At 46.8% G+C, this 22828-nt stretch overlaps 1 protein-coding gene across 1 annotated transcript in view; it reads left to right on the forward strand.

The window, feature by feature from the left end:
• The window catches only part of MGAT5B (alpha-1,6-mannosylglycoprotein 6-beta-N-acetylglucosaminyltransferase B), a 275223-nt gene that overhangs the window by 5182 nt on the left and 247213 nt on the right, over positions 1-22828 (forward strand). Inside the window, exon 2 of the mRNA XM_089771960.1 lies at positions 6485-6597. Coding sequence (XP_089628086.1) covers positions 6485-6597 — 113 coding nt within the window. The remainder of the gene's footprint in view (positions 1-6484; positions 6598-22828) is intronic.

The following is a 22828-nucleotide window of genomic DNA, read 5'->3' on the forward strand; positions in this document are numbered from 1 at the left end:
ATGAGAGAGTGAACAGAGTTTTTTCTTTTCTTCCTTTCTCCTCATTAGAAATGGAGAAAATCAGAACAAAATAAGAGAGAACCTACAAACTAATGGCAACCTCCTGAATCTCCTTAGTCCTAGGAGAAATCCAATGGTGCAACTAAATGCTGTTTCTCTACCCAGTAATTTAATTAGGATTAAGTAGGAAAACTAGTACATTTTAAGTACCTAAAATCTTGAGCCTTCCCCTTGCCCGACATTCCATTTGAAATTGTGAAGTTTTTTTCCTTCAAATGAGATGCTAGAAAGCGCAGCCCCTTTGAATTTTTTTCTTCAGCAGTGGTGGAGAGTTTTTCCTTCTTTCTTTCTTTCTCCCGTGGTTTAAACTGTTAGGGTACGTCTAGACTACATGGCTCCGTCGACGGAGCCATGTAGATTTGTTGTTTTGGCAAAGGCAAATGAAGCCGCGATTTAAATGATCGCGGCTTCATTTAAATTTACATGGCTGCCGCGCTGAGCCGACAAACAGCTGATCAGCCGCTTCATTTTACTATGTCCGGTAGCCTAATCTACATGCCTGTGTCGCCAGAGGCATGTAGTCTAGATGTACCCTAAGACTCAGATTCTCAGAGGTATTTATGCTCCTAACTCCCATGGATTTAAAAAGAATTAGGAACCTAAATATCTTTGAGGATCTGGGCCTAAGTGGAAGGGCTTTTTTGAGATTCATCCCTCATCCAGGACTAAGTCCAGTTTCCTTAGGTCCTTGGCAGTACCTTGGAAGGGTGCCATACCAGTGTACCTGCTCCCATATGTACCTGTAATGGGGTCAGCACTCACCTCACAAGAGCTCCTCCATCTGGCTAAGGGCAGGTTCCTGCACTACCTCAGTTTATTAGCCGAAAGCCTCTTCAGCAACTCAGCCTTCCACCCTGCATATCACAAACCCCTTCTGGGGTACACACTTAACAGGGGCCATCTCGGAGATCTCTTTAGAGTGTCTCTCTGTATCTCAGTCTGTTGTCCCACTCTGGTGACAAATGGGCTTCCCCTCTTGGAGACAACTCCTTTGCCCTTACCTCAGGTTTATTTTCAACATGAAATCCACATCAAGTCCACCTTAGTCCACAGTAGCTTCCCACATGGAGCTTCCTGAGCTGCTGCTGCTCCCGTAGCCAATCAGCCACCTGCTCTTCATTGAGAGAGGCAGTTGAGGGAAATTCAGTGATTATTATGTTATTAAAGAGCTAGAGCAGTGGTGCTCAACCTTTTTTAATTCGTGACCCGCAGGGCTGGTGAAATTTTTGTTGAGCAAAAAAACCAAAACAAAACGCCAGAAACATTTTGTTGTTGCTCCTTTAATTGAAAATGCTGATCCACTTCCCTGCCACTCCCCCTGCACCTGCCACACGTACGTCAGATTTGGTTCAAGTCTGAGCTGTGGGGCAGTGGGCAAGTCACAAAGGCTAGAGTTTTCAGACAGGCCTCTGGGAGCTGGGCACTTATCACCCATATTTTCCTTTGGGAAACCCAGCCTCTGCCTCAATTACCTTTCTACCATCTGCCTCAATTACCTCTCTGCAAAATGGGCATAATAAATACTACTTTCCCTCCCACATGGGGCATTGTGAGGATAAAATTAATTTATCATTATGGTGATAAGGGAAATACAAATTCCTAGCTAGAGGTTTATAAACTGAATGTATCTCATCAATTCCCCCTCCCATTCATTGTGCTTGTCATCATCTTGGATTGTAAGCCTGAAAGTGTTTGTACAGCTCTTAGTATAATGGGGCCCTTTTCTAGGCAGGCCATTCATCCGGTTTCATACCAAAGAGTCTTGCCTGTCTGAGATTCATCCCTCATACAGGACTGAGACAGAACAGGGTGTGGGTTTGTCCATATGAAATGGACATCACTTTGAAAAGCACACAGCTTCAGCCTGCCAGCATGACTTTGCATGCAGGTGGGTCCAATGTCATGCATCTGGGGGTGGGGCAGCATGCTCTTCAAAATGGCACCCTCCAAGAGCCATGCATGAACACTGACATAGTATTCTGGTATTCTGGGAATGTGGGAGTGACTGTTTCCTCCTTCAAATCTTCAGACTGCTGAAGTACTTGTAACAATCAATGGCAGCTCAGACCATGCCCTTCTCCTGCCTCAGCCTCTTTGGAGACCAGATGTAAGTTTTCTTCTCCTTGGGACCCCAAACATCATGGAGTATCCAAAGCTCTTCCAGTAAGTCTCGCTCCCCGATTGTCAGCCAGGATGGTCAAAAGTGCCTAATGGTGCCTGGAAGTAAATGGGAACTTTGTCTCTGAGGGTACGCCTACACTTGCCCCGTAGCTCGATCTAGGGAGGCTAATGAGAGTGACCGAAATTGCAAATCAAGCCCAGGATTTAAATATCCCGTGCTTGATTTGCATGTTCCCGTCCAGTCATCATTTTAGAAATTGACTAGCCCGAAGTAACTGCCCGCATCTACATGCAGCAGTGAAACGGGATTCTGATTTAAAGCCCCTAAATCGAATTAGCTGGTAAACCTCATTGCAGGAGGAATACCAGCTAATTCGAGTTAGGGCTTTACATCGGAATCCAGTTTCACTGCTGCAGGCAGTTACTTCGGGTTAGTCAATTTCTAAAATGGCGACTGGCTGGGAACGTGAAAATCAAGCGCGGGATATTTAAATCCCGGGCTTGATTTGCAATTTCAGTTGCCCTCATTAGCCTCTCTAGATTGATCTGGGGGCTAGTGTGGACGTACCCTGACTGAGCTTTGTGCCTATGAAATTCCCTGCTCACTTATTTTTAGCATCCAAACTGACTGCAAAGGGGGCCTGATTCTCAGACAATGCTGAATGCAGACTGTATGAAAATGAGGCCCATTGAGTAGGTCCCTGGTTGGGCACCCCAAATCACTGATCACTTTTGAAAATTTGGCCACCACTGTCCACCAACCATATTCAGGACCCAGTTCCCTACTTTTCACTTCTTCACTCCCATCCTTGAGTCTCACTAGAGAGGATTTTTTTAAAGCTTTGTACGAGGCTTTTATTTAAGCAAAAGAAATGACTTTTGATTAAATGGATTTTTTTATTGACTATGATCCTAAAGAACAAAAATATTCAATTGTCGCCAATTGAAAGACCAAAAAATAGGCTTTTGGATTTTGGGGGGGATCTTTAATGGAAGTTTATTAAAACTATTAAACTATTAAAAGTTTCAGTGAAACATTTTTTTCACAATCTTTGGTAAAAATAAAATAAACTTCCCGCCAATTCTATGTGTCTCATTCTCCACTCCCCCACTCAGTCCTGCTGCATGAGTAGGCATGCTGTGCATTAAGGAAAATCTTTGACACAAAGACACTTGGAAGACCATCAAACTTTGCTTTTTCCTTTATAACAATGCATCTGCCACCCAAATAGATTCTGTGTTTTGACCTCCAATTCATCTTGGGAAGGGTATCAGGCTGGCTGCTGGAACTGGAATAATAAAGAGGAGATTTCACATCTCTGAAAATATAGAGTTGGCTTGAGAAAATGCTTTTTTATTTTTCTGTGCTACATACAACTTTTTAGTCCCACCGAGTATGTTCCATTTATCTAGTGGAGACAGGGATCTAGTTGCTTGCCAGGTAGAATAATATCCATTCAGCTCCCAGCCAACTCAGTGGAATGAATCAGGCAAAAGAGGAAACAAGGCAATTGTGATGCCTGAGGTGTTCATTTCAAATTTAGTTCAGCTGCTAGATTGTTGTGAATGAGGATGTCACATTGTAAGCCTTGTGTCTCGCCTGTCCCTCAGCCTGCAGAGCTAAGAACAATAGGTAGTTCATACAATTGATTGTGGCCTAGATCCAGATAAAAATAGTATTTTACAGTCATTGTACACAGATGTGAATGAAAAAGAAAGGTGCAAAGTCCCTTTTATTGGAGAAATCCAAATATCTAGAGACCTCAGATGAGATTAGGGTTCATTATGCTGGGCATTGTACAAATGTATCATAAACAGGATTATTTGAATAACACCTTCTTTTGCTAGCAATTCTCAATGTAATACTTGTTTGGGGTCCATCAAAAATGAAATTTTGGGCCAATCAAAAGGTTAAAAACATTGTTGCAGCTGAGCAAAACCATGGTTTATTTTCTGAACACTTGTTAATGGATTTTTAAAACAAAAATGAAGGAAATTACTTTGTTGTGAATACAAAATCTGCAACGTTCCATTTTGAAAAAATGTTGAATATTGAAACAATTTTTAAAAGTTTTGTCTCAGTAAAAATTAAAAAAAAGATGAAACCAATGAGCTTGTGAAATGATTGCATGTCACCTAATCTGCATGCTTACCAAAAAAAGGTTTGGGAGAGAAATATTTTTGTCCTCTTTTGATAAGTGACAATCCTTGCACCAAAAGCTGAGACTCACTGGCTAGGACACACAGATGGTAGGAAGGGAATCAGAGGTTCAAAGCAGCAGCACTGCTCCACAGCAGTGCCAAGACTAGCACTCAGGTCTCCTGACTCCCAAGCTAGTGGCCTAGCCAGTGGACCACACAATGTCTTACTAACTGTATAGGATATAGTGTAGTTGTATATAGTATGGTTATAGTATATACATTCTCTGCTGGATAGCATGCACAAAGCTCTTGACAACATTGCCTATATTTCTAGAATAGCTCCCCACTCATGACATATTTTTTAGATAAAGGAAATGCAGTGGATCTAATCTACCTCGACTTTAGTAAGGCATTTGATACAGTACCACATGGGGAATTATTGGTTAAATTGGAAAAGATAGGGATTAATATGAAAGTTGAGAGGTGGATAAGCAACTGGTTAAAGGGGAGACTACAGTGGGTAATATTGAAAGGTGAACTGTCAGGTTGGAGGAAGGTTACTAGCGGAGTCCCTCAGGGATCAGTTTTGGGGCCAATTTTATTTAATCTTTTTATTTCTGACCTTGGCACCAAAAGTGGAAGTGTCCTGATAAAATTTGTGGATGACACAAAGTTGGGAGCTATTGCCAATTCAGAAAAGGATCGGGATATCATACAGGAAGATCTGGATGATCTTGTAAATTGGAGTGATAGCAATAGGATGAAATTTAATAGTGAGAAGTGTAAGGTTATGCATTTAGGGATTAATAACAAGAATTTTAGTTATAAGCTGGGGACACATCAGTTGGAAGTAACGGAGGAGGAGAAGGACCTTGGAGTCCTGGTTGATTATAGGATGACTATGAGCCGCCATTGTGACATGGCCGTGAAAAAGGCTAATACGGTCTTGGGATGGATTAGGCGAGGTATTTCAGTAGGAATAAGGAGGTGTTAGTGCCATTATACAAGGCATTGGTGAGACCCCATTTGGAATACTGTGTGCAGTTCTGGTCTCCCATGTTTAAGAAGGATGAATTCAAACTGGAACAGGTACAAAGAAGGGCCACTAGGATGATCCAAGGAATGGAAAACCTGTCTTATGAAAGGAGACTCAAGGAGCTTGGCTTGTTTACCTTAACCAAAAGAAGGCTGACGGGGGACATGATTGCACTCTTTAAATATATTAGAGGGATAAATACCAGGGAGGGAGAGGAATTATTTAAGCTTAATACCAATGTGGACACAAGAACAAATGGATATAAGCTGGCTAGTAGGAAGTTTAGACTTGAGATTAGACAAAGGTTTCTAACCATTAGAGGAGTGAAGTTCTGGAACAGCCTTCCAAGGGAAGTAGTGGGGGCAAAAGATCTATCTGGTTTCAAGATTAAACTAGATGGGTTTTTGAAGGGGATGGTTTGATGAGATAACATGATCTTGGTAACTAATTGACCATTCATTATCGATTGGAAATAGGTCAATGGAGAGATGATAGGAGTTACTATAGAGAACTTTCTGGGTGTCTGGATGGTGAGTCTTGCCCACATGCTCAGGGTTTAGCTGATCGCCATATTTGGGGTTGGGAAGGAATTTTCCTCCAGGGTAGATTGGCAGAGGCCCTGGAGGTTTTTCGCCTTCCTCTGTAGCATGGGGTACAGATCACAGCTGGAAGATTCTCTGCATCTTGGGGTCTTCAAAGTATTTGAAGGCTTCAATATCTGAGATATAGGTGAGAGGATTATTCTAGGAGGGGTGGGTGAGATTCTGTGGCCTGCACTGTGCAGGGGGTCAGACTAGATGATCATAATGGTCCCTTCTGACCTTGAAGTCTATGAGTCTATGACATGGCCAATCTTCTTTGAATGGCCAAGAAGGCCAGGATTAAGAATCAGTGGCTGGGAGTTTGAATTCAGGCACTTGGCAACAGATACAACTTTCAGTAAATTGAGTTCTTGTAATATCTAGAGGGGTGTCATGTGGAGGTGGCTTTGCTGAGGATCAGCCCACAGGGCTTGTAGATCTGCCAGGGACATGAACAATATCTTACTAGTAATTGGTGGGGCAGCCTGCTTAGCTGGGAAGCCATTTTTGATTGTGTCTTGCTTTCTCTTTTTTACTCCCTCAGGATATTTGTGCTGGGCATTGGATTTTTCACCCTGTGCTTCTTAATGACATCTTTGGGAGGCCAGTTTTCAGCCAAAAGACTGGGAGACTCTCCCTTCACCATCAGAACAGAAGGTAACAGACATTTTAACTGTTTTGAAAACTATTGTAAACTTGTCACAAAGAGCAGAGCCAGCACTAGCATAGGACTAAATGCCTCTTCTGGGCTAATGAGTCTAGGGAAGTGCACTAATCAATGTCTGCCTGTTATTGCTGCCTGATGGAGCATGACAGACCTACCAATGCCTGCTAGCTCCCCTGGCTGGCTCATGGGGTTGAGGCCTGTGTTTCTGGAGCTGCAGATCTTGAATTGCTTGAAATGCTACGTGTATGGGCTGCTTGACTATTTCCATTCCTCTGTTTATAGTACAACTCTTTTCTCCATAAACAAGGAGGGCAGAGAGGGAGGAAATCTGATGGAGACAGGCACTTTTGGAAAGCCTCCTCGAGAACATTACAAAGTGCCTGGAGGGGGTTATAAACCATGAAGCTGTAGCAGTGTTTGGAGCAAGACATTGTGATGGCAGCTGGTGTATAGGATGCGGGGATTATCTGAATGCAAGGGGCTTAGCTGGCATGAGCTCCAGAGACCGTGCCAGCATGCGGCATGGAGACTCTGATTCAGGACAGTTGAAGGCTTTGTGGTTGTAGACAGACTGGTCTCCAGGGAGTAGAAGTTGGAGACTGACAGTTTTGTCTTTTTTTTTTTTGTCTCTTAAGGAGACACTATGACGGGGAAACTCGGGCATCAGCCAATGTGCGCTTTACATTTCAATACCCATAAAAGTACTCTAGAGCATTGAACGGGAAAAGGTAAAGCATTCTGATTCTGGCAGAGAAGTTCATTGGGAGAAATGTTGCAGAAGGGCAAGTCTGAGGACTGATGGGATGTAACCCATTTTGTTCTTTCCCTCACCTGTGCATTCCTGACACCTCCTCGATCCCCCCTCCATACCTCACCCCAGGCCATGTAGGGATCCTGATCATCTGTTTGTGAGGTGAATTCTTGTTGCTCCTGCTCACCTCCCATAATGGATTTGGTGGTCAGGAGGTAGGGCTGCAGCAGAGCAGAAATGTGGGAGGAAGGGGAGAGAAAGTGGTAATGGACACAGCCTGTGGCTGCCAGTCGGATGGGGCAACTGATGGTTGAGGATGTTCATGTTGTGAGCACTATGGAGTGTTGTCGGAGCTGCAGAGTTGTTGTTGCAAGTAGCGCTGCTATTCATGGAGCTCTGAGGCTATCTGCACTAGCTGCGTGCACAACATGGTAGTTCAGCAGGCCTCAGTGCTGTTCAAGAAGAAAGACCTCAGGCTCAGTTCAGTGACAAAGGTGCTCAGCTAGGTTTATTGTCTGCAAAGCACAATCCTGGGGCCCAGTGCAGTCATTGACAGGGACACAAACACATCTGGGCCCATGACAAGGTAAAGGCTCAGCCAGCAAAGATGCCCCTCCTTTATGACTTCTTTTGCACAATGACACAGACAAGTGAAATATTATACTTCCTATGTTCTTTGCTACCACCTTTGTATCTTGTACCTGCTAGTTCAAACAAAACCTCCTTCTTCATTATCCTGTCATCCCATTTTTTATTTTACCAGGGGTCAGTGTGTTCCTCTCTCATTTCCTGGGAATTTATTTATGTGGTTACTTGATGTACCATCCTCTCTGTTTAGAAATGGACTTACATGGTTAGCGAATACCGGGTGTTACTCTGCTGCTAAGACCTACTTTACTTCATACACTTCTTTTATGCCCAGGGCTCGCACAAGGCCTACATTGCACTAACAAGTGGGATGAGCATGGAGTGGGGTACTGTGTAGCTGCGCAGATCCACTGCTGTCACGCTCTAGCACAGTGAGGGGCAACTTACGCTAATGAGGGGGCTGCATGAGTGTCCTCCTTTATCTCTGTGGGCAACAAGATTGTCATGGGAAGCAAGACTGAAGGGAAAAACAACTAAGGAGAGTTGGAAGTATTTCAAAGGGACGTTGTTAAGGGCCCAAAAGCAAACAATTCCACTGTGTAGGAAAGATAGAAAATATGGCAAAAGACCAGCTTGACTTAACAAGGAGATCTTGCATGATCTCAAAATAAAAAAGGAGTCATATAAAAAATGGAAACTAGGACAAATAACAAAGGATGAATATAGGCAAGCAACACGGGAATGCAGGGGCAAGATTAGAAAGGCAAAGGCACAAAATGAGATCAAACTAGCTACAGGCATAAAGGGAAACAAGAAGACCTTTTATAAATACATTAAAAGCAAGAGGAAGACCAAGGACAGGGTAGGCCCACTGCTTAGTGAGGAGGGAGAAGCAGTAACAGGAAACTTGGAAATGGCGGAGATGCTCAATGACTTCTTTGTTTCGGTCTTCACCGAGAAGTCTGGAGGTGTGCCTAACGTAGTGAATACAAGCAGAGAGAGGGTAAGTTTAGAAGATAGGATACACAAAGAACAAGTTAAAAATCACTTAGGAAAGTTAGATGTCAGCAAGTCACCAGGTCCTGATGAAATGCATCCCAGGATACTCAAGGAGCTGATAGAGGAGGTATCTGAGCCTTTAGCTATGATCTTTGAAAAATCATGGCAGACAGGGGAGATTCCAGAAGACTGGAAAAGGGCAAATATTGTGCCCATCTATAAAAAGGGGAATAAGAACAACCCAGGAAACTACAGACCGGTCAGTTTAACGTCTGTCCCAGGGAAGATAATGGAGCAGGTAATTAAGGAAATCATATGCAAACACTTGGAAGGTAATAAAGTGATAGGGAAGAGCCAGCATGGGTTTGTGAAGAACAAGTCATGCCAAACTAATCTGATAGCTTTCTTTGATAAGATAACGAGCCTTGTGGATAAGGGAGAAGCGGTGGATGTCATATACCTAGACTTTAGTAAGGCATTTGATACGGTCTCGCATGATATTCTTATTGATAAACTAGGCAAATATAACTTAGATAGGGCCACGATAAGGTGGGTGCATAATTGGCTGGATAACCGTAGTCACAGAGTTGTTGTTAACGGTTCTAAATCCTGCTGGAAAGGGATAACAAGTGGAGTTCCTCAAGGGTCTGTTTTGGGACCCGTACTGTTCAATATCTTCATCAATGATGTAGATATTGGGATAGAGAGTACGCTTATTAACTTTGCAGATGATACCAAACTGGGTGGGGTTGCAACTTCTTTGGAGGATAGGGACATAATTCAAAATGACCTTAGCAAGTTAGAGAACTGGTCAGAGGTAAACAGGATGAGGTTTAATAAAGAGAAATGCAAAGTGCTCCACTTAGGAAGGAACAATCAGTTCCATACATACAAGATGGGAAGCGACTGTCTAGGAAGGAGCATGGCGGAAAGGGATCTAGGGGTCATAGTGGACCACAAGTTGAATATGAGTCAACAGTGTGATGCTGTTGCAAAAAAAGCAAATATGATTCTAGGTTGTATCAACAGGTGTGTTGTAAACAAAACTCGTGAAGTCATTCTGCCGCTCTACTCTGCACTAGTTAGGCCTCAGCTGGAGTACTGTGTCCAGTTCTGGGCGCCACATTTCAAGAAAGATGTGGAGAAATTGGAAAGGGTACAGAGAAGAGCGACAAGAATGATTAAAGGTCTAGAGAACATGACCTATGAAGCCAGGCTTCATGAACTGGGCTTGTTTAGTTTGGAAAAAAGAAGATTAAGGGGGGACATGATAGCGGTTTTCAAATATCTAAAAGGGTGTCACAAGGAGGAAGGAGAAAATTTGTTCCTCTTGGTTTCTGAGGACAGGACAAGGAGTAATGGGCTTAAAGTGCAGCAGGGGAGGTTTAGATTGGACATTAGGAAAAAATTCCTAACTGTCAGGGTGGTCAAATATTGGAATAAATTGCCAAGGGAGGTGGTGGAATCTCCCTCTCTGGAGATATTTAAGAACAGGTTAGATAGACATCTGTCAGGGATGGTGTAGACGGAGCTTGGTCCTGCCTTGAGGGCGGGGGGCTGGACTCGATGACCTCTTGAGGTCCCTTCCAGTCCTATTATTCTATGATTCTATGGTTATTCTATGATAACCAAGACAGTCTCCTGGGAAAAGGTGGTTTTGCTAACTGCGCTTGTGTACTAGAATTTGCAGCACGTGACAACTGAACCGCAGCAGTGCTTTAGCTGCAGAGGGAGTGTACGGCTCTCACAGTCAATGTTGTGTGCAATCAGAACACACAGTGCCCTTGCTTTTTTAAGTGCATGCCACTTTTATAATACTGGTAGGGGGAAAATGTTGATGAAACCCAGCAGAATCTGGCAACCCTGTGCGTAGGCAACGATAAACAAAATGTCTCATGGGCAACACTCTCAGTGGGCCGTGTGCTGCCCCTGAGCCGCAGGTTGCCCACTGCTGCTCTAGCAGGTCGGACCCAGTCAAAGCTATGGGTGGCAATAAAGAGTGCACCAATAGCTTCAGGCCCAGGGGCCAGGCAAGCAGACAGTGCTGTCCTATGTGTTACATGTCATCCCTGTAAAAGGGCCAATTGACATTTGCTGTGTAGAAATGTCCTGCCCTTGTGACCACTGATTAACTCATGAGCTTGTTCTGACAGGGCGTGTTGTGTTTGCCGAGTGCTGTCAGGCAGGACTACTGCTGTATGGAGTTTCTGCTGGAACTTTCTGAAGTCCATCTCAGAGAACGCTCCACTTACTCATGCAGTCGAATTTAGCTCAGGATGTAAAAACAGTTGCTATTTTGTTCCAATTCACCTCTGGACTGTTAAGTACTTCTGAATCCAAATGAAATAGCAAGGAAAGGAGAACTTTTCAAGGGAGTGGCCCAGTCCAGAGCCTGGGGTAGCCAAGGTACAATTGTTCAGCCCAGAAGACAGTACTAGAGCAAAAGACTGACCCCCCCACACACACACCCAGTTGTGGTGACAAACACATCAGCACCCTGATTAATTCAGCAAGGCGGCTTTGGACTAAAATCCCCAGAAGCCTGAGTGATGAGGGACAGAGAGAGAGAACAGAACCTAGACTAAATTCAGCCTGGGGCCCACCTCTCTTGCAGAAGCCTCTGCGGCAGAAAGTCAGCATGAGAGAAGTGGGATGTGGGCCTGATCTCTCCACTGCAGAGGGCGCGGCATGGCCCTAGAAGTGGGTTGAGCAATGGACACAGCTATGGCAATCCTGTACTTCTCTGCCCCTCCCCTTATCAGTGCTTCTGGGCCAGAGGGCCAGCTGGCATAAACCAGCCATTCCCTGGAAGTCAGTGGAGTGTCAGTGACTTACAGCTGAGAATTTGGTCTCGTGGTGAAATCTAAAGCTGCCTCTGTATAGCAGAACAGTGCAGGAGAGAGGAAGGCAGCCGTACTGCAGACTTCAGTCCCTGTCTTGAGCCCCCTAGTAGGTTCACTTGGGGACTAGGAGGTGCAGGGAAGCATCACTCTTTACATCATCTGGGCTGAATTTGGCCCATTATCCTTTCTTTGCTGAGATTCACTCTGCCTTTTCCCTCTGAGCATTTCCAGCTTTTGAGTTGTCAGTCTCTGAAGCCGAGCAAGAAGGAAAACACAAATAAGCTCCCTTTGCCATGTATGTCTGCCAGGTAAAATGACAAAATAAAGCTTCCTCCTGGGAGAACTGATTCAAATGGAGTTCTTTCAGCCAGCCCATCTACAGGCAAGGAGAGTCTCCCCTTGGGACGGAGTAGGCAAGGCACAGATGGATTAAATTTCCTATGACTGCTTGCTTCCCCCTCCAGGATTAAATCTGTCAGTTGGGTCAGTTGAAGATGTAGGCATGTTAGTTGCATTTCTGTGGGGGAGTTAGGAAGATGGCTTCCAAAACTGTGATGGTGCTTTTAAACTGCTTAGTTGAGTTTAAAAGAGATTAACATGTAATACTGCCTTTGGCACTTGTCTTGGTTTTGTCCCTGGTGGATTGAGTACAAAGGAGTTTTTATTTCTTCCCGTCCCCTTCATAATTGTTCCCATTGTGAACTCCCTAAGTCTGTTCTCCAAGAGATTATTGTTTACTTGGCTGGAGGTTATCTGAGCAGTAGCAAGCTGGGAGATCAATGGCTTCCCCTTTTTTCTGGCACATTTCGCAGAAGTCAGGCTGCCTTCCTATAGGGGCAGAACCACAATTCATGCAGGGGGGTGTGAGCATGTTGTATGGTCACTAGTCACCTCGTGGCCTTTGTAACAGTAATCGCTGGAGCCACAGTATGCTGATTCTTATCACATGATGGCAGCTGCCGTGTGATTGATTTCCCCCAGCAAGATTTCTCTCCCAAGGGGATGCAGCTTCTAGGCAAGGCAGCAAAAGGTGTTATATTTAAACACAGGCAAGTTCTAACAGGGTTCCTCATTCAACAGACTGGTAGCCTCAGCCATCTCAGCTTCCTAATCTGATCACCAGCTGCCTAGACTCTTGGGTCAGCTCCTTAGCCAACATAAGGCTGCTTTTTGCCACTCCAAGGCTGCATCTAGACTGGCAAGTTTTGCCACAAAGGCGGCCGCTTTTGCGCAAAAACTTGCCAGCTGTCTATACTGGCCGCTTGATTTTGCGCAAAACACTGACGTTCTACTGTCCGAAATCAGTGCTTCTTGCACAAATGCTTTGACGTTCCCGTTCGGGCAAAAGCCCTTTTCCAGAAATGTTTTTGCGCAAGAGGGCCAGTGTAGACAGCTAAAAACTGTTTTGCGCAAAAAAGCCCCGATGGCGAAAATGACGATCTGGGCTTTCTTGCACAAAACCGCAGCTAGATTGGCACGGATGCTTTTCCGCAAAAAGTGCTTTTGGGGAAAAGCGTCCGTGCCAATCTAGATGCTCTTTTCCGCAAATGCTTTTAATGGAAAAACTTTTCTGTTAAAAGCATTTGTGGAAAATCATGCCAGTCTAGACATAGCCCAACAGTTCACCAGGGGGTCTGTTTACATGGAGGAAAAAGATGTGGTCTTAATGTGGGCTAAAATCAGTGAAGACATGACAGCTTGGGTTAGCGACTAGAGCACAATCCACAGCATCCCATAGGCTTTAACTGAGGGTGCATCTACACAGCATACTCAACTCAAAATAAGAGACACAATTTGTGCTACACAAATTGCATATCTTATTTTGAATCTATTTTGAAATAGGCTATTTTAAAATGTGGCCAAATTTTGAAATAATGTACTATTTCGAGACATCCTTTGACCCTTGTTCCACGAGGGTTACCGGGATGTGAAATAGCATGCCTGTTATTTCAAAAAATATTTCAAAATAACAGGTGGCTGGTGGCCTCTGGTATCCTGAAATAGCTGTGCAGTGTAGACATACCCTGAGTTAACTTGAGTTGAAAGCAGAGTTGCTGCATCTTCACTGTTATTCAACCTGAGTTAGGGTACGTCTACACTACAACGTTAATTCGAACTAACTTAGTTCAAATTAGTTAATTCGAACTAAGTTAATTCGAACTAACGGATCTAGACTAAAAAACTAGTTCGAATTAGCGTTTTGCTAATTCGAACTAGCATGTCCACACAGAGTGGACCCTAAACTGGGCTTAAGGATGGCCGGAAGCAGTGCCGGCAGGGCATCAGAGGAGGACTTAGAGCGTGGAGATGCTGTCTCAGGCTAGCTGAGGGCTGCGCTTAAAGGGACCCGACCCCCACCCCGGACAGACAGTTCTCAGGGGTGCCCTGCTTGCAAACCAGTCCTGGCGTGGAGTGCCCGGACTGCCCACACTGGGCACATCACACCACTCGGCCATCAGACCGGCTGCACTTGCCGCAGGCTGCCATCTGGGGAGAGGGAGCAATTGGGGGACTGCAGGAGAGCTTCCACCCCCAGAAGCCCACAGAGCCAGCCCAGTCCTCCCCATCGGGGGCTCGTACCCCAGTCCTCCCTCACCTCCTTCCACTTACCCTTCCCTAGCCCCTCTTCTTGATGTACAAAATAAAGGACACGTGTGTTCAAAAATAGAAACTGTTTATTTAACAAAACTCGGGGAAACTGGGAAAAGGAGGTGGGAGAGGGGAAGAGAGAGGCTGGGAGAGGGGAGGGGGAAAACTGGGAGGAGGGAGCTGAAAGGGGGAAGCAAGGGAAAGGAGGGGGTGGGGAAACTGAAGGATCAGGGGTGGGGGTTTCGCCGGGCCAACCGCCTCCCAGTACGGCGAGGGAGGGGGCCTCGGTGTCCCCGGGGGGATAGGGTGGAGGGTGCGGAGGTTGAGGTGGGGGGTGTGGACATTGAGGAAGAGGTTGTGGGGGTTGAGGAGGGAGAGGTGGGAGGGGGGCAGGAGTGGGAGGAGGGACAGCAGTTGGGGGGGCAGCAGGTGCAGGACCAGCACGGGGCACCATGCTCTGCAGCAGGAGATGCAGGTTGGTGCTCAGCCCTCGGAGCTCAGCCAGCAGCTCGTGGCGGACCTGCAGGTCTTCCCTCATCCACGCCCGTAGTGTGCGGTGCACGGCTCGCAGGGCCCCAAGGTGCCGGTCCCAGTATTCCTGCTCCGTGCTGGCAGTCCGGAGCAGGCCGCGGGTGCGGGAGCATGTCCCGGGCGGGGTGGTGCGCCCTGCACGAGCAGCTGGTGCAGCTGTAGAGACAGAAGAGAAGTGGTCAGTTCTCCCTGGGGACGCAGAGGATGATGCCCAGCCCCCTCCCCAACTCTGCAACGTGAGGGTGACCATGTCCTGCACCGTCACAGCCGCTGTGCTTGTACAGAGGCCATGGTCAGGATGTCTGGCTCTCCCCGGGACTGGGAGCTGCCCCAAGATCGCACCCATGTCCCTGTGCCATGTATAGTGTGGCCAGGGCGGTGGGGGGGAAGGGGAGATGTCCCCTGCCTCCGTGTAGAGGGGACATGTGAAGGGAAAGCATCCTGCTGGGTCCTGCCCCGGGGTCGGGAGCATGTCACGTCTCTTTGCACAAGCATGTGCCTATTGGGCAATGGCCCCTGGGTGTCACGCAGCTGGAGCCACCTGCCCAAGGGTGGCATGGCACGTGCTCGCACGTGCACAGGTGTCTGCGTGATCCGTGGAAGGCATGGCCCACGCACGCAGTCCCTGGTCTCCCTCCCACCTCCCCCCCCGAACTACTTAATTCAAACTACTTACCCGGTACGGTCTCCCTGGACAACACTGCTGGCGGTGGCCCTTCTGGTGTGCCCAGGTCAGGGCCCTCTGGTCCCGGCTCGATGTCCCCTGGGCTGGCACGGACCGCCCTGCCCCCCAATAGTTGGTGGAGGGCAGTGAAGTAGGGGCAGGTGGCAGCCCCTGCAGCGGCGCCGCCCCTTGTGGCCCTGGCGTACCCCTGCCGCAGCTGTTTAACCTTAATGCGCACCTGCTCCTGGGTGCGCCTGTGTCCCCTGCTGGCCATGGCGGCTGCTATGCGCCCATAGACGGCCGCATTCCTCCTCCTAGTGCGGAGATCATGGACGTTGGGGGCCTGCCCCCAAACCTCAATGAGGTCCATGACCTCCGCACTAGACCAGGAGGCCGCGCGCCGTCTACGGCCCCTGGCTGGCCCCTGGGTGCTGGGGGACTGGGCAGGGGACGTCTCACTGGCACTGGCTGCCTGGCTCATCCTGCAGCCACTGGTTTGGGGCAGAGACTGCTAGTAGGGCTGGCTGACTCCAGTGCCGTCTGGCCAGAGTCTACCCCTTTAAGGGCCCGGGGCTGGGGGAGAGGAGAAGAGTTTTCCTGGTTGTGCCCAGAGAGGCCACCAGGGGGAACCTGGGAAGGGCTAGCCTCCCACTAGTTTGAACTAAAGGGCTACACAGCCCTTAGTTCGAACTAGCTAGTTCGAACTAGGCTTAATCCTCGTAAAATGAGGTTTACCTAGTTCGAACTAAGCGCTCCGTTAGTTCGAATTAAGTTCGAACTAACGGAGTGCTAGTGTAGCGCCCAGGAAAGTTAGTTCGAACTAACTTTGTAGTGTAGACATACCCTTAGAAAATGCATGTCTGCTAAGCAGAGTTAAGAACATGCCTTCTTCTGCAGTGAGTCGCTGGCTAGGGAGTCCTCTCTGCCATGCAGCTTCACAATCCTAAGCATGGGGGCCATTCTGGAGCATCAACCCTAGCAGTGTGTTGCAGGTGTCCCTAAATTCAAACCTTCAAAATCTGATTTGACCTCCTAATTATGAGAAATTGCCTCTGATTTTTATACCCATTGCTTGTCTAGCACAAATAATTCAGAGATGAATTTCATGGGGCTTAGCTATTCTCTTCTATACATTCTTGTACTGAGCCCATCACCATGGTATCTAGGTAAATATCTAACTAGGTGATTCTGCCAGGAAATAAGGGAGCTGGACACAGTGTTGCTAAGCCAGCCCAAACAGCTGTTTGCTCCTGCAAAACTAGATTTGGGCACAAAACACTAACTCAATGGGAGGCTGAACTTCCGGAATCAGGTCCTGTGGGATATGACTTCAGTGGTTCATGCAGAGTTCAGGGAGAGGGACGGTATGCTTCATGAGCAGAGATGGGTTAGTAAGAGATTGGCTTAGTGTAAAGAGGATTGACAATAACATCAGTGGAGACCTGTCTTACCGCTTTATCAGCCATCAGTAGGTATTCAATTAACACGCATTATGGATTTCAATGAAATACCACAAGATGCAACAGTTAATATTTAAGTGCAAAATGATTATCTGAAGGCAAATGCCGAGACGTGTTAATGTCACTGGCCTGGATAAGCTTGTAAGGAGCACCCCAGGCGAGATGGCATCCAGCAGTCTGTCCCCTTTGCTCCCCTGTTGGTAGGCCTCTGGATACCCATAGGATTCAGGTTGAATCTTTCTAGTTCAGCATCCTCGGGACCTGACTGGAGCTGAACCAGAGAATTTGCTGGACCATGGGAGGTCAATATTGTAGCGAGTGGGTCTCTTTATCTTTATTTTGCTGAGGCAAATAAATAGAACAATGCCTGCAATGCTGCTTAATGATGTATGACTATATGGTACACCCTATATAAGCCTGTACCTAGCCAAGGCTTATCAGCTCTCTTAAAAAATGTTAGTGTTGTTACACAATTTTACTGTATCATCATAAGGAAACAAATAGATAAAGCATAAAAACCATGTTTACACTTAGCAGCATTACCAGCACTTCCACTGCTTGCAGTGCTCTTAGAATATATTTGGGGGTAAATTAGAGCTAAATAACAGCACAGAACACTGAGCGCCAGAACTGGTGGCTGTAAACAAACTTTATGGCACCATGGGAAACGTGGCCACTCTCATGAAAAGTGGACATCTGGCTAACTAAAACAATTCTGGACCATGGATGTTGCTGAACCAGAGAGTTCTGAACTACAGGGCTGTGTCTACACCGGCATGAATTTCCGGAACTGCTTAAAACAGAATACTATTCCGTTTTCAGTTTTTCCGGAAAAGGAGCGTCTACATTGGCAGGCTGCTTTTCTGGAAAAGCCCTTTTTCCGGAAAAGTGTCTGTGGCCAATGTAGACGCGCTTTTCCGGAAAAGACTACTGGGTTGTCTACACTGGCCCTTTTCCGGAACAGTGTTCCGGAATAAGGACTTATGCCCGAGCGGGAGCAGAATAGTTTTTCCGGAATAGCGGCTGATATTGTACAGTAGAGCGTCGTTGCTTTTCCGGAAATTCAAGGGCCAGTGTAGACAGCTCGCAGCTTATTCTGGAAAAGCGGCTGATTTTCTGGAATAAGCGGCCCAGTGTAGACACAGCCGAGAGGTTCAACCTACAGTAACTTTGAGAGAACTGAAATTGAGGTGTTTGGCTCACCAGCAGCCCACCTGGAAGGCTTTTGAACATGTCAGGAGCTTTCCAGGTGGGAGGCTAGTGAGCCATCATTTTGATTTTCCCCTTCTGGGAGAGTAGAGCCATCCCCACAGCTAGAATCTGGAAAAGTCATTGTGATAGAAAATTCCTGACTGGCTGTGTTTAATTATGGCTGGCCTTTGTATAGTGCAGTTCTTGTGCATCAAGGCCCCTTAAAGACATTGATTATTAACTTATCTAAGCCCTGATTCAGTAAAATGCACAAGCACACGCTGAAGTGCTAGGTTGAACCAGGCCCCTAGAAACCGATCCTGAGAAGTGCTGAGCCTGTTTATGCATGCTGACTTCAACGCGTGTTTTGCCTGAGTGTGGAGTGCAAAGTAAAGTTCCGGAGGGTATGTCTACACTACAAAGTTAGTTCGAACTAACAGACGTTAGTTCGAACTAACTTTAATAGGTGCTACACTAGCGCTCCGCTAGTTCGAATTTGAATCGAACTAGCGGAGCGCTTAGTTCGAACTAGGTAAACCTCATTTTACGAGGACTAACGCCTAGTTCGAACTAGCTAGTTCGAACTAAGGGCTGTGTAGCCCTTTAGTTCGAACTAGTGGGAGGCTAGCCCTCCCCAGGTTTCCCTGGTGGCCACTCTGGCCAACACCAGGGAAACTCTATGCCCCCCTCCTGGCCCCGGACCCCTTAAAGGGGCACGGGCTGGCTACGGTGCCCGTGCCAAGTGCAAGCCTGCCAGCACCCAGCTAGCAGACCCTGCACCTGGCACGGCACAGAGCCATCCACCCGATGCCCCCCAGCCCACCCCCTCTTGCCGGGACCAGGCTGGCGGCTCCCGGGAGCTTGCCCTGGACCGCAAGAGGCGGGCATCTTCCTGGGCTAGTGCGGACATCGTGGACCTTGTCCACGATCTCCGCACTAGGCACAGGAAAGTGGCCGTCTAGGGCAGGAGAGCTGCCAGCCTGGCCACCCAGGACCAGGTGTGCATGAAAATCAAGGGGGTCCACTGAGACCCCCGACTCTGAGCCGTGAGCTTACAATGGCCGTCCTGGGTCAGTCCAAAGGTCCATCTAGCCCAGTAGCCTGTCTGCCGACAGCGGCCAACCCTAGGGACCCTGGAGGGGATGGACCGAAGACAGTGACCAAGCCATTTGTCTCGTGCCATCCCTCTCCAGCCTTCCACAAACTTTGGGCAGGGACACCACTCCTACCCTCTGGCTAATAGGACTCCATGGACCCAACCTCCATGACTTGATCTCACTTCCCTTTCAACTCTGTTCTAGTTGTAGCCTTCACAGCCTCCTGCAGCAAGGAGTTCCACAGGTTAACTATTTGCTTTGTCAAGAACAACAACTTTCTCTTACTAGTTTCAAGCCTGCTACCCATTCCTTTCCTTTGGTGTCCTCTAGTCCTTCTTTATGGGAACTCAGGAAGAACTTTTCTGAATGCACCCTCTCCACCCAACCCCTGCTTTTAGAGACCTCTATCCTGTCCCCCCTCCGTCTCCTCTTTTCTAAGCTGAACAGTCCCAGTCTCTGTAGCCTTTCTTCATCTGGGACCTGTTCCCAACCCCTGATCATGTTAGTTGCCCTCCCCTCTCCCAGCCTTTCTCTTCCCCTCTCCCACCTCCTTTTCCCAGTCTCCCCCAGTTTTGTTCAATAAAGACAGAGTCAATGTTGGAAGAAACGTTATCTTTATTTTGTACATCAATAAGAAGGGGGGCTAGGGAAGGGTAAGTGGAAGGAGGTGAGGGAGGAATGGGGTACGAGCCCCCGATGGGGAGGACTGGGCTGGCTCTGCGGGCTTCTGGGGGTGGAAGCTCTCCTGCAGCCCCCCAATTACTCCCTCTCCCCAGATGGCAGCCTGCGGCAAGTGCAGCCGGGCTGATGGCCGAGTGGTGTGATGTGCCCAGTGTGGGCACTCAGGGCACTCCAAGCCAGAACTTCTTTGCAAGCGGGGCACCCCTTAGAACTGTGTGTCCGGGGTGGGGGTCGGGACCCTTTAAGCGCAGCCCTCGGCTAGCCTGAGACAGCATCTCCATGCTCTAAGTCCTCCTTTTATGCCCTGCCGGCACTGCTTCCGGCCATCCTTAAGCCCTGTTCAGAGTCCACTCAATGTGGACTTGCTAGTTCGAACTAGCAAAACGCTAGTTCGAACTAGTTTTTAGTTCTAGATGCGTTAGTTCGAACTAGCTTAGTTCGAATTAACTAATTCGAACTAAGTTAGTTCGAACTAGCGCTGTAGTGTAGACGTACCCTGGGGCTTTTCTTCTCTGCCTTTGTTCATTAAAGTTCCTGATTTAATGGGCCCTTCAGAGATACTCACTATTGATTTATAGCGATGGTACTTCAACTGAGCAGCAACTACACCTCCAAACACACTGGCCTCTATGTTGTGTTATAAATAAAATGACTGTGTTTATTCAAGTGTGCCCATTACACATATGACCATGTATCTAGCACATGTTCTGTTCAATAACAAGGACTTGATCCTACAGTCTTTTTCTCATATTCATTCCTCTGGACCTCTTCCCATAACTCTTGCTTATGTGAGTATTCCCTTTGTGTTCCACGAGTAAATTTACAGATGTACCTGTTTGCACTATTAGGACCATTGTAATTACCCATGTCAGTAAAGGTTGCAGGATCAGATCTCATGTTGGTTTTAAAGTAAATTGTTAAGGTAAAATTCCGATTCCACTGAACTATGACAAAAATCCCATTGGTATTAGTGAGGTCTGGATTTGACCCCATTGTTTGTTTAAAATACAATGTTTGCCATAGAAATCTAGGCTGAAGTTTTAGGAGCCTCCTAAGAGATCTGCACACCCAATTCCATTTCTCCAAGGTAATTTTGAAAATCACAGCCCTAACTGAAATCCTAGTGCATTGGTAGGGCTTAAGACTGCATACTCCCCCTTTGTAAATATTGCCATCCTGGTCACACACCTCTGTTAGGTGTGAGCTGAGTCTGCTTGGGAAAGGTTGAAAGCAGAGGGGGAACAAAGGGTGTAATGAAGTAGCTGGAGGAAGTGTCCGAAAACGCTTCAGACTCAAACCTCCTCAGCTTCAAAACTATCTGAACAGAAAATCAAACCCTAAATGAAGAGAGAAATGAGGCAAAAGAAGGGAAGCAGAAAAACAGACTGTCGCAGACTCCAAGTTAATTCTGTTGACTTAATGTCATCGTCATGCGGTTCTCACTAAGAACCATGAGCTTGTTCTGTGTGCCAATAATCAGTCTTCAGAGAGCTTCTATCCTTGATGATATGAAGCAGCAGGGACTTTGTTGCTTTCTTAAAAAACCCTCCTTCTGAAATGCAAGTTTTGTTATCCTAATCCTCAGCTGGAGAATAAACACAGGGAGCTTCCTTTGTTCTGACACAGTCACTGAGAAAATTGGCTCCGCAAACAAAAATCAGGATTAACAAAGGAAAACTGACAAGAATTGAAATTCTGCATATAGAAGACACTTTGGGAATGATCCTAGACTTAAATTCGTTATTATTTACCCTGTAATTTTAAATGTGTACATGCTTGGGGGAGAGTTGTTTTGTCCCCCCTACCCAAGAGTCTATTTTGATCTTCTCTTATTCTGCCATGGGAAAAAGCAGTCTCTGGATACAGTGTTTGACTTAAAACAAAAATGATCAGTTAATGATCTGAGATAATTGCACCAACTCAAACTTCTGTGGATCAGGGTAACCATCAAAATTCCATCTGCCTTCTTTGGCATCAGGACTTTGCCCGTTGCAACTGCTATCTCTTGTTCCCAATGGCAATGTATGATTAGCTGGTGGAACTCCCCGCTACAGGATCTTATCAGAGTTAAATAGTGTGTTTTAAAATGATTAAATATGGATCAGAATATTACCTGATCCATATTTAATCCTGGGGTCCCCAGGATGCAACTTGGAACTGGTTTAAGTAAATTGTCTTACCGCCGTTGGCTCTCCAGGCCTCCAGACAGGGGGGGCAAAGGGGGCAATTTTACTGGGCCTGGCAATAGCCCCAGCTGGAGCCACAGACACTTTAAATCACCATATGCTACATCTCCAGGCAGCACTGAGGGCTGGCTGTCCTCGGCCCCCTCCTCACTCTGCCCCTTCTGGGAGCACAGAGCCTCCTCCCTCCCCCCGAACACCTAACTGCATGAAAATGCTTCTCCCAGACACTCATGAACTAACAATAGAGAGGCTCCAGCTTATTCCCTCCAGCTGCTCAGCCTTGCACTCCTGTACTGTTCCATCTTGACCTGGACAGAAGCCCAACCAGGGTAAGTTTATTACCCAGTCTACCCCTCCCATAATGTGGGGAGGTCATAGCCCAAACTTTGTGCCTGCTCTGAAATTTCCCAGGTACTTCAACCAAACCACACTCACTGTTTTAAGCAAATTTAAGTGGCAGGTATAAAAGATCAGAAATCTTAAACCTTGTTACATTAGGCACTATTTAGATCAGCAATTTTCTCACTCCACTGGGTCTTGCAGTTCATAATCTACAGACTTCTCCTACGAAGCCTGGGCCAGTCTTCTCAGATGCAGAGCTCCCAACTGCTGAAAATGATTTTTATGGACAATCAAATTTT

The sequence above is a fragment of the Pelodiscus sinensis genome, chromosome 20, assembly GCF_052426305.1.
Source record: "Pelodiscus sinensis isolate ZL-2025 chromosome 20, ASM5242630v1, whole genome shotgun sequence".
In the NCBI taxonomy this organism is placed as follows: domain Eukaryota; kingdom Metazoa; phylum Chordata; order Testudines; family Trionychidae; genus Pelodiscus; species Pelodiscus sinensis.